This window comes from Mus pahari, chromosome 1 (assembly GCF_900095145.1).
Source record: "Mus pahari chromosome 1, PAHARI_EIJ_v1.1, whole genome shotgun sequence".
Taxonomy (NCBI): domain Eukaryota; kingdom Metazoa; phylum Chordata; class Mammalia; order Rodentia; family Muridae; genus Mus; species Mus pahari.
The window spans coordinates 115,250,131-115,261,714 of NC_034590.1; the positions used below are offsets into that span (position 1 = coordinate 115,250,131).

At 40.9% G+C, this 11,584-nt stretch overlaps 1 protein-coding gene across 2 annotated transcripts in view; it reads left to right on the forward strand.

Moving 5' to 3' along the window:
• The window catches only part of Chka (choline kinase alpha), a 50,030-nt gene that overhangs the window by 9,566 nt on the left and 28,880 nt on the right, over positions 1-11,584 (forward strand). For both annotated transcript variants that reach the window (XM_021216095.2, XM_021216099.1), the window contains exon 2: positions 3,835-3,946. In XM_021216095.2, coding sequence (XP_021071754.1) covers positions 3,835-3,946 — 112 coding nt within the window. The remainder of the gene's footprint in view (positions 1-3,834; positions 3,947-11,584) is intronic.

The window sequence follows — 11,584 nt, forward strand, 5'->3', positions numbered from 1 at the left end:
CACTTTGTAGACCAGGCTGGCCTCGAACTCAGAAATCCGCCTGCCTCTGCCTCCCGAGTGCTGGGATTAAAGGCCTGCGCCACCAGGCCCGGCTCCAACTTTGTTTTTAATGATTTATTTCTATTTTATGTGCATTGGTGTTTTGCTGTTTATATGTCTGTGGGGGTGTTGAGTCCCCTGGAACTGGAGTTACAGACAGTTGTGAGCTCCCATATGGGTGCTGGGAAGTGAACCCAGGTCTTTGGAAGAACAGCCAGTGCTCTTAACTATTAAGCCATCTCTCCAGCCCTGCACCCTATATTTTAGATAGAGTCTTACTGAATGTAGAACTCAACAATCTGCCTAGGCTGGCTAGTCAGCAAGCCCAGGGGGTCCTATGTCCTGTGCTGCTGCCCAGTGCTGGATACACACACACACACACACACACACACACACACACACACACACTGAATTTATTTTAGACAGGGTCTCTTTGTGTAGCCTTGATTGGCCAAGAACTTACTATTTAGATCAGGCTGGCCTCAAACCTATAGAGATCAACCTTCCTCTGTCTCTAACTATAACTTTTAAAAGTAAACCAAGGGCTGGAGAGATCGCTCGGCAGTTAAGAGCACCGACTGCTCTTCCAGAGGTCCTGAGTTCAATTCCCAGCAACCACATGGTGGCTCACAACCATCCGCAATGGGATCTGATGCCCTCTTCCAGTATATCTATCTGATGACAGCTACAGCACTGGGGTTAAAGGGATGTGCAACTACACTTAGCAAATTTTGTTTTTGAGACTTATATAAATCAGGCTGGACTCATATTTGCCGGCTTTAGACTGATTTGAGACTTGAGTGGTTTTTTGTTTGTTTGTTTAGTTTAGTTTTGTTAGGGTTGTTTTGTTTAATTTTTATTTTCTTTTTGTAAAGGGTCTCACTATGAAGCCCTTGCTGGCCTTGAACTCACAAGAGATCTTCCTGTCTCTGCTTCCTGGTGTTCAGTGATTGGTACAAAGGGTAAATAAGCTGCCGAGGTTTGAGAAACTGCTTGTATTTGACTTCCCTGTACTTTGACAGCAAGGCTCCCTGTAGCTGCAGAAGGAACAGTGATTTAAGACAGTGTCAGGCATCTCATCCTGAGGGCTTTGAAGCTGGTGAGACAGAGGGACATCATTTGTTTATAGCTGCCAGGGGCATGGCCATCCTGTCATCTTCTGGAGCTCCAGCTGGGGCTTTGTTGCTGTGGGAATCAGTCCCCACTCTTAAGTCTCCTGGGTGATTGGTGTTTGCTGCCCTTGGCTGACACTGCCTTTGAAGTCAGAAGACAGGTCTCTTTTTACCTCTCCTGAAGTCTTGAGGAGGACAAGTTGGGAGAAAAAGCAAGCTAGCCAGTTCTTGGGTTCTTTGTTGTTTTATTTTTTTGGCTTTCTTTTTTGTTTGTTTTGTTTTGTTTGAGACAGGGTTTCCTAGCTGTCCTGGAACTTGCTCAGTAGATCAGACTAGTCTCAAACACAGAGATCCACCTGCCTCTGCTTTCCAAGTACTGAGATTAAAGGCATGTGCTACTTGGTTGAAACTCTAGTAGTTCTCCTTCTCCATCTCCGTCTGCCTCCTCCTCCTCCTCCTCCTCCTCCTCCTCCCTCTCTCTCTCTCTCTCTCTCTCTCTCTCTCTCTCTACACACACACACACACACACACACCCTAGCAGATACATTCCATAGCACATATATGGAGTTTAGAGGACAACCTTAGGTTGGACCTCAACATTTGCTTTGGTTTGAGGCAGGCTGTCTTCATGGCGTATACTAGGCCCATGAGCTTGGGGTCTCCTGTCTCTGCCCTCTATCTTGACAGAGACACACTGGGATTATATGCAAGCGTTACTTTTCTGGCGTTTACATGGCTTCTGCCAGAGGTAAGGGAAATTATTCCTTTTGGGTGACAGGAACCAATTTTACAAGTTCTGGAGGAATGCTGATTTTTATCTAACTACCAGAAATGCTTCAGTAGTCCAGCATGTGCTTATTTCTGGATAAATGTATCACCTGAGACCTATCACTGGGATTAAAGGCCAGTGCCACCAACCCTATATTTTTAAAGAGAAGTATGAAGTAAGAAAAAGCAAGATTATAAGAATCAAAAGCATTTCATAATCTAATATGTATTTTTCTCTATATATCTTCTTGCCCTTCCTCCCTGCAGCTGCAGTGATATGTGCACAATGATGACTCCAGCCAGTAAAGTCTGTGAATCATCTGTATGCATACTTTCAAATCTATTCACTTATTTATTTAATTTTTGTGGGATTGAACACCCAACAAAATAAAACAAAAACCCTAGTAGTTACAAACGTAACTCAAGAATTTCTTTATTATGTATTCTTGGCTGGCTTAGAACTCACAGAGCTCTACCTGGCTCTGCTGTTCTTTGCTGTTTTCTTCTGGTTATGCTGGCGTTTTTGTTGTATTGTTTTTGTTTTTGGCTTCAGTATCTTGTGCTTGCTATGCTGTATTGGGACTCGTGTTTATTGTAAAATGCTATACAAGATGCTGATAAGTTTGTGGGTTCAAAGTCTGATGTCCTTGAGAAATCATATCTGGACTTTTACCTATGATGTTTTTGGTAATTTTATATGGCAGTTGCATTTTAACTGTTATTTCTATGGCCTTTGTTGGCAGCAGATCTTGTTGCCAGTCTTAGGATTTGACTCATTGGTCATTGTGGTTTTTTTCTTGGTTAGTTTCTCGTAGTTCTTCAGCTACTGGTGTAATGACCTTATTTCAGTCATTTTGAGTAACATCAAACTATAATAGACAGCTTATTCATTGCAGTGTGTTGCCTAACCAGGACTTCAGGTAACACAATAGACCAAGGGTGCCTGAATCATGAGCTTGTTTTTGGCTCTGTTAGCATGCCTGCCTTTTGTGAATGTGAAGACAAACTGGAGTCAAGTCACACAGTTCATCTGTGCTGGCATCTATTTGACTAAGCTTTGGAGAATATGTGACAGGAAGAAAAGAGGGCTTACCCTGTTGCTTGGTAGTCAGAAGCTCCTGTTGGCTGTAGCTGCATATGGTGGGGAATTGTGATAAGCCCAGCAGAGGGAGGCACTCCCCCAGCTTAGTTTAGGAAGAGGAAAGCTGCTTATTCTTCTCCCTGGTGACTTCTTTCTGGGCTTTTAAACTAAAGTGACAATTGCCTTGTCTTCTGGGAATAAACCTATACTGTTGCTGTCATTCCTAGACATTGAGGATTTTTTTTTTTTTTTTTTTTTTTTTTTTTTATCAACCTACTGAAAAACTTCAGCTAGGTGTGCTCCGACTGCCTATAACCCTCGGGGCGTTGGGAGGTGAGGGTGGTTGTTGTTGTTGTTGTTGTTTCTTCCCTGAGACAGGGTTTCTCTGTGTAGCCCTGGCTGTCCTGGAACTCACTCTGTAGACCAGGTTGGCCTCCAACTCAGGTTGTCCTCTGATCTCTACATCTACTCAGTGGGAAACACCCTACCAGTGAAAAAAGATTTTGATAGTGATCACGATAATATAATGGAAGTAGTAGGCTAGAAAAATATTGATTTGCAGAGAGGCATCTGAGCATTCCCATTCTCAGTGCTAAGGCCTTCTTCCTTGGTCCGTCTCACTTTTAAGTTACACGAGGGTGATTCAATGGCCCCAACTCTAGAAAAACCAGATTGAGGATTTATCTGTTTAATAGAACTCATTTGTTTGAAATGGGAGTTCACATTTCAAATACCCTGAGAGAATACACCAAGATTCAGATGAGCACCTACCAGTTTGTCTGTATTCACCCAAGAAAAATGTCTGAGTTTTTCCTTCTGTGTATTCTCTTGCAGGGGTGGTCTCAGTAACATGCTGTTCCAGTGCTCCTTGCCAGACTCCATAGCCAGCGTTGGCGATGAACCTCGGAAGGTGCTCTTGCGACTGTATGGGGCAATCTTAAAGATGGTGAGTTCAGGGTTCACCTGGGAGGGGTTGGTCCACTGACATTTCACTCTTTCCTAAGATACCTGCAAAGAGATCCTAAGTACTGTAGACATGTACTAAAGATACTTACTGCTTTTATTTTAATTGGGCTGCACACTTGGCTTATTGTATACAGTCTATCACTTCTTATTTTTTAATCTAATATTAATTAGTAAAATAGGACCTAGCTAGAGAAATCAAGGTTGAACTTTGATTGTGATTTCTTCATTGAACTTTTCAGCTCATTCTTAGATGATAAATTTTAATATGGGGAAGGTATTTTAGACCTAATCAGCAATATTTTATCCTGTTTGTACAATTTTTATTTAAAATATTTTGATTTTATGCGTATGCTTTGCCTGTGTGTCTATCATATGCATGCAGTACCTGTGGAGGCCAGAAGAGGGCATCAGAAACCCCAGGACTGGAGTTAAAATGGTTGTGAGCTACTATGTAGGTGCTGGGAATTTTACTTAGCCTCCCTGCAAGAGCAACTGCTCTTACTTAAGTACAATTGTTAGCATCCTGTTTGAATTGTTTTAAAGAATGTTACAGTTAACAAAGTATGACCTCAGTGCAGGTGAATGGTTGAATTATTAACATTTCTCTGAGAGTTCTTTAAAGCTTTGAATTTGTTAGATTAATAATCTTCGTATTTTATTTATTTTGTTTTTTTGAGGCAGGATTTCACTGTAGCCCATGATGACCTGGGACTCATTATATTAATCCAGACTGGTCTTAGACTCGAGATCCTCCTGTTTTGGTCTGCATTCTGTGATTATGGCCACGTACCACTAGGCTTGCTGCCAAATGTAGTTTTGCTTTGTTTTTTATATCTATTTAGTGTGTATGGATGCTCTGCATGCATGTATGTCTGTATATCACTTGCATGCCTGGTTCCTTTGGAGACCAGAAGAAGGCATTAGATTCCCTAGGTCTGGAGTTAGAGAACTTTGTGAACTGCTATGTAGGTGCTGGGAATCGAACTCTGAACCTCTAGAAGATCACTAGTGCTCTCAACCACTGTGTCATCTCTCTAGCCCAAAAGTAACATTTTAAAGCATAGTTTTTGAAAAAAATTGGTGTCCTTTAGGCACATTTAATGAAACAATCTTTTTTTTCCCCTTTGAGTATCACTGTCTGATGTGCTCCAGTCTTGATCTTTTAAAGCGTTTTCTGTTTCAGCAGTACTTTTAGATAGCTGCTGAAGTCACTTGTGTTAAATCTAATCTGACTTTGGATCTGCCATTTCTATCTATGAACAGCTTAAGTGGAAGCATTTCCTTTTTTCTTTTTTTTAAAAAAATGTATTTTATGTGTATGGGTATATTTGCCTGTGTTTATGTGCACTGGGTTTGTGCCTAGTGCCCAAGGAGATGAAAGAAGGTCCCCTGAATCTGGAGTTTTAGGCATGTTGTGAGCTGTCGTGTGGATGCTAGAATTGGAACCCAGGTTCTCTGGAAGAGCAGTGTCCTTAACCACTGAGCCATCTCTAGCCCCAGTAAAAGCATTTTAAATGCTCACAGTGTGCTCTTCCATGTGCTACACTAAAACTTTCATTTTGTTTTTTTAGACGGGATCTCCACACTGTAGCCCAAGCAGGCTACACTAATTCAACAGCAGTGCCCTTGTCTTGGCCTCCAAGTTATAATTCTGGGATTATAGGCCTAGACCTTGCTGCAGAAATGAGAGTTTTGACATGCTCTGCAACTGTGCTTGACAGTTTGTCTAGTAAGATTGTCACCGCCTAAGTACATGTGAATGTCAGCCACTTGAAATGTGACAAATGGGGCTGATGAACTGAATTTACATTCTATTCAAATTGGCACTGTCACATGGACTTAGAAGTTAGTCTACTGGATAGCTGAACTCTGTGTAGGTGCCATATAAAGTCTTAAATTAGTTAAGATAATGCAAGTGTCTGCAAACAGTTTTTTTCAAACAGAATTCTATACCTCAGTTTATTTTTTGAGAAAAACACATATACTATTAGGTAGCTCAAAAATAAATAGCAGAATGTGGACTAGCAAGATGGCTTAGCGGGTAAAGGGCCTGCTGCCAGGTGGCTCAAGTTCAGTCCCCGAGACCTACATGGTAGAAGGGAGAGAACACGTCCTGGAAACTGTCCTCTGACCTCCAAATGTGTGCTTTAATTGGGTATGCGAGCAACAACAATGAGAACACTAAATTAGATGTAAGATAAGATTTAAATAGCAAGTAGTTAAAGCTATTTAAGGTAGAGTTAATGAACTCTTACCATCTAATAGAGGAGAATATATTTTACAAACAGACCATTTGAATTTGGGGAGAGGTACGTCTCTCCAGGTTTTTCTTTTCTTTCTTTCTTTTTTTTGTTTGTTTGTTGTTGTTTTTGTAATTAGGAAAATGTTAAATCATCTTCCATTCCTGAGGTGAGATCCCACTGTGATAGGTGGAGACCATATTTGCCAGTCTCTGAGTAGAAAGGTGCGTGTGATTTTTTTTTTTTTTTTTTTTTTTTTAGCAGATAAAGAACCACATACCAGACTGGGCAGTGGTAGCACAAACCTTTAATCCCAGCACTCGGGAGGCAGAGGCAGGTGAATTTCTGAGTTTGAGGCCAGCCTGGTCTACAGAGTGGGTCCAGGACAGCCAGGGCTACACAGAGAAGCCTTGTCTCGAAAAACCAAAAAAAAAAAAGAAGAGAAGAAAAGAAAGGAAGGAAGGAAGAAGGAAAGGGAAAAAGCATATACCAAGCAGTCTCACTTTGATGTAATAGAAAGTAAAACAATTTTTGACGGAAAAAGGTTTTTCATTCGTTTCATAGCTGAGAATTCGTATTTTCACATAATTAATATAGTTAGCTTAAGTACAGTTTTCCTACCAAAGTTTAAATAGTTAAGTCATGAGTTTACAGCTTCAAGTTGCATTTTTTAAGATGATTAGTTATTATATATATGAGTACATTGTAGCTGCCTTCAGATACACCAGAAGAGGGCATCAGATCCCAGTATAGATGGTTGTGAGCCACTATGTGGTTGCTGGGAATTGAACTCAGGACCTTCAGAAGAGCAGTCAGTGCTCTTAACCACTGAGCCATCTCTTCAGCCCCCCAAATTTCTTTCTTTCTTTTTTTTTTTTTTTTTGTTTTGTTTGTTTGTTTGTTTGAGGGAGGGAAGTTCTGAAACTCTGCAGGGTCTAGCAGGGATATTTGCTGCCAGCTTTGAGTTTTGGATACTAATAGCTGCTAGCCATTGGGGATACTGTGAGAACACAGTGAGAGGAATCAAATTCAGAGATGCTGAAAAATGGCTGTATAGCAGAGAAGAGTAGAAAGGAGGAACACCTATGAAAGCCGAGCCAGAAATGTAGGCTGGGCTTCCACCGCGCCATGCCAGCACTATACCATGGATTTTAATTATTTGCAGACAGTTTTTTCAAAACAGTCTTGAATAAAATTTCTCTTTTAGGACTTTCAAATTAGGCTAATGAGTTGAGCTATCATGGAAGGAAATATTTAAGGTCTATGGTGAGGGGTTTGTTATTATCACAGTACCAACCTTGCCAACATTCATAGTAAACTGTCATTTTCACATGTAGCTGAGAAAAACAGGAGTGTCATTACCCTAGTAAACAATAAATCCCATTGCTTTAGTAAACCTCTGCACTAAAGGAATGCTTAAATCATAGGAGGATTTAAATTCTGTTTTTCTGCTTTTTTATCTCTACTACATATGGAAGCCCCCATCTTTCGTGTGTTTATCCAGACACAAATGAAGTGTCTCCCCAGCCAGCTGCATCAATGCCATAAGTAACTTTTGAGGGCCACACCTTCCTCTCTCTTCGAAGAGTATTAGTTGAAGACTACTACACATAATGTCAGACTTAGTTATTTTTCAGATTTTTTTTGATGATTGCGTAATTTTAGGACGGATTTAACTTAGTATGTCCTTTCATTCCCTTTTCCCGTTTTTTTTTTTCCCTCCCTTTTCCTGTGCTTTAAGCGTTTTGAACTTCTTACTTCTGAGAATCAGATACTAAATGGAAATATTTCTTAAGCTTATTCTTTGATCCATAACTATTTGGTTTAGAATAACTAACTGCTTCTTAGCCTTTTCATTTCTCATCCTGGTACTTTGAGATTCTAATGTCCTTTATTCCTATAGTCACAATGAAATGACTGCTCTTTGGTGCAGTTCTAAGGGTACAAGAAAACCAAGAGGTAACTCTGGGTTACCTGGGTTAACCCTCTGACTGGGTTAAGGCCCACAGTTTGTGTTCCCCCAACATCTGTCTCTTCCTATTCCCCTTATTCTCTATTATATGAAACATAAGCAAACTTCCCGATTGTGTCTTCAGGTTCTGTTTAGGATTTCTGTGAGTTTTATGGGCATATGTAAAAGTCCTTGGTTTAAAAAGTGTAAGAAGGTTTCTTTTGAAACTATGAGCACAAGATGAGACAAGGCCACACTATGCAATATTTATAGGAAATTTTGAAACAGGAACATACTAGGTTGTTTTTAACATGGCAGCACAATTTAGTGGCTTTACATAACCTAGCTTCTATTTTAATGAAGAGGCTGTTTTTATTAGTTAGATAGATAATGAAAACAAAGCTCAAGTATAAAATTACTGTGAACTAAAATAGTTTAGTAGAAAATTTGAAAAGTAAATAGTCGAACCTTTTCCACTTTGGATGGCAATATAATTACTAGAAGAGAGCTTAGACATCTAGAGCCAACTATCAATGTAACTTGAATTTTTTCTTTGATACTGGAAAGGAACATGAGCTCTGCAGCATCCTTTAGCAAAGAAGTGAGTTTAGTTGATTACAGAATTGTGGGAGACACAAATGTCAGTATGTATTGTCCGTGTGGTGTCAGCTATTCCAGTTGGCAGAAGGCTCAGAGGGTGCCTCCTCTTCCCTGTGTCAGAACCATAACTGTTAGGCCAGATCCTCTGCACGAATAGCTGGACTGGCCTCACCACTGTGGACAGCCTGGGCATGAGTGTCTATAACACATCAAAGAGCTCCTTCCAATACTGTCTGCAAAAAAAATAACAGAAGGCTAATATTACTGCTTGTTTGAATACTAACTATAATATAATTAAAGGTATCAAGGCACAAAGCAGATATGTATCACTGATCCAAAGATTATAATTTAGAACTTTGTCCCTTTTGAGTTCAGAAGAAAACACAATGTATTCTTATTTTCTCTTAATTGAGTTTAAAAATTAAACCACAGCAAGAGTAGCTTATACATAATCAGTACAGAACTATTGGGTACTGAGAAATTAGTTGCCCATGAATATTTCTGTGAAGAATTCAGGTCATACTTTGTGCAGTGACTGGTGGAGAGCCAGGCCCTGGCATTGAGGTCTGGGAACTGCCATCTTTTCCTTGTTACATTAGTGTCATTATGAGTTCAAGTTGTTTGGTTAACAAAGATCCCCTGTGCTTCAAGAACATTGTAATTACATCTGTCTGAGGCAGCTGGGACCTCATTCTCAGAAGTGAAACACTCCCATCATGGGCACCCACTAGCATTTCTCAGCTAATGCTCTCCAGATGTGGTTGCCAAATCACTACCTATTGTCCTTCAATACCTGCTTTGGTGCCTTTTGGTAACGAAATAAACCACAGACTGACTGTCTAATTTTTGGTGTGTTCAAAGTGTTTTTGCCTTGCTGGTCGTTAAGTGTTTGGGATTTTAGCACAAAGCCAATGCAGCTCTTGTCTCTGGAATGATGACTTGATCATAGCCCACCCCTCTCTGGGAAGGAATGTATTGGGGGAGTGAAGGGTGTGGGGGGTAATGTACCACTTTAGCTGTGTGCATGTGTTCTCTGCTGCAGGCTTGTCCATGCGATCGTGCCTGGAGCACTCTGGTTTCCAGGTGACAGACACGATTCACGGTATAGTATGAGATCTCTGAAGTTGGAGCATTCTCTACAGCTTTCATTTCTTTATTTAGTTTTTGGATTCAAGAAATGCTTTTAAAAAAGAAAATTGTAATGCTTGTTAAGTAGCAGCAGCTACAGTTTGTTCTGTGCTTAAAGAGGTGCAGTGATTAAGATTTCAGAATGTTATATATTGAAATACCACCTTTTCCTTTTGCTTTTTTTGTCCAGGGCAAACTAGAAACCCTATCTTCTGTTTCCTCAGTAGAAAATGACAAACATTTAATAATATTAAAAATTCATGGCTTCAATTTGAGAATGCAGTTGAAGTACTCAGGTTCTTCCTCCAGCACACCATGAACTTATATCTATTGGGAGTGGGGGAAAGCTAGACATAGACAACTCTTCTTCACCCTCAGCACTGGGTGCCATTTCCCGGTGAAGCCTAGCAGTACTGACCTACCCTGGAAGCGTGCCAGACCAGAGAGGTGAGACACTCTTGGAAAAAGTCACTTAAAACCCTTGGAAATGCAAGAAGCCGCAGGTCAGTCACCAGATTGATTGGAAAAGACCTGAACCCCCAAGAATGTGCTGAAAGGAGCCTCCAGTCTCTGGCTTCCACTTGGCAATGTTGGCATATGTCCCCAAGGCCTCTTAGAGGCTCTGATCTGCCACCCATATTCATTAAGTCAGCCATGTTAAAGACAACTCATATCCAGGAAGGTGGACTAGAATAGTCATAGAGATGACTTGTGTAGATCCCATGAGCTAATTATGTAAGCTGCATTTTAAACCATTGCATTGAGATCTGGTAACCTGTTCTGTAATGTATTTTTACAGTGCGGGGGAAAATTTTTTTTTCCTTTATTTTACTATTGAAACCAAGGAGGAGGAAGCCTAAGACCTATAATAATACTGAGAAGCACACATGCTACAAAGTGTTGGGCCAGCAAGTAAGTCAGTGAGTAAAAGCTCTTCCCAGCAGGCTTGGTGAAATGAGTTGGGTCTCCAAAGCCATGATGGAGGAAAAGAATCCACTCCTAAAAATTGTCTTCTGACTGCCACAGGGACATACATCACAGAGTGTGAGCATCTACATTCATACACATATATGTGCACAACATAGCAATAACAAAAAGTAAAAGCATATTATTTGAATCTCATGGCTTTGTGAAAGCCCCAACTCTGGTTTGTTTAGTTTTTTTTGTTTTTTTCCTACCCTCACCTGAGATGGAACAATAACATTAATTAGTAGCAGGGACTGTGCAGGATTATGGCGCTACTTCCATGTTAGGATGTCTCTTGGCAGACAAGATAGTTCAGGCCTTTAATCTCAGCATTCAGAAGGCAGGAGGCAAGAAGATCCCTAAGTTCCAGGTCATTGAGGAACATACTGAGATCTTTTCTCAAAAACATTAAAAAACTAAGCAACAACAACAAAAGCCGTGCCACCTAGAATTGGGTGTGGTTGTTGAGCTGGAGTGAAGACAACCAGGCCTGGGCTGCACAGTAAGGGCTTCTGGTACTCAGTGAGAGGTCGCTCCTCCTCTCCTGGGATCCTAGTAGACTACAGACTAGAAGATGCTCAGGTCCTGCTTAGTACTGCTTGGGGTGTTGGCTCTTATTCCAGACTAAACAATTTAGTTAGGTTTTCCTCCCTTCCCCTCCCCTCCTCTCCCCTCTCCCCTCTTCCCCTTCCCTCCTCTCCCCTCTCCCCTCTTCCCCTTCCCTCCTCTCCCC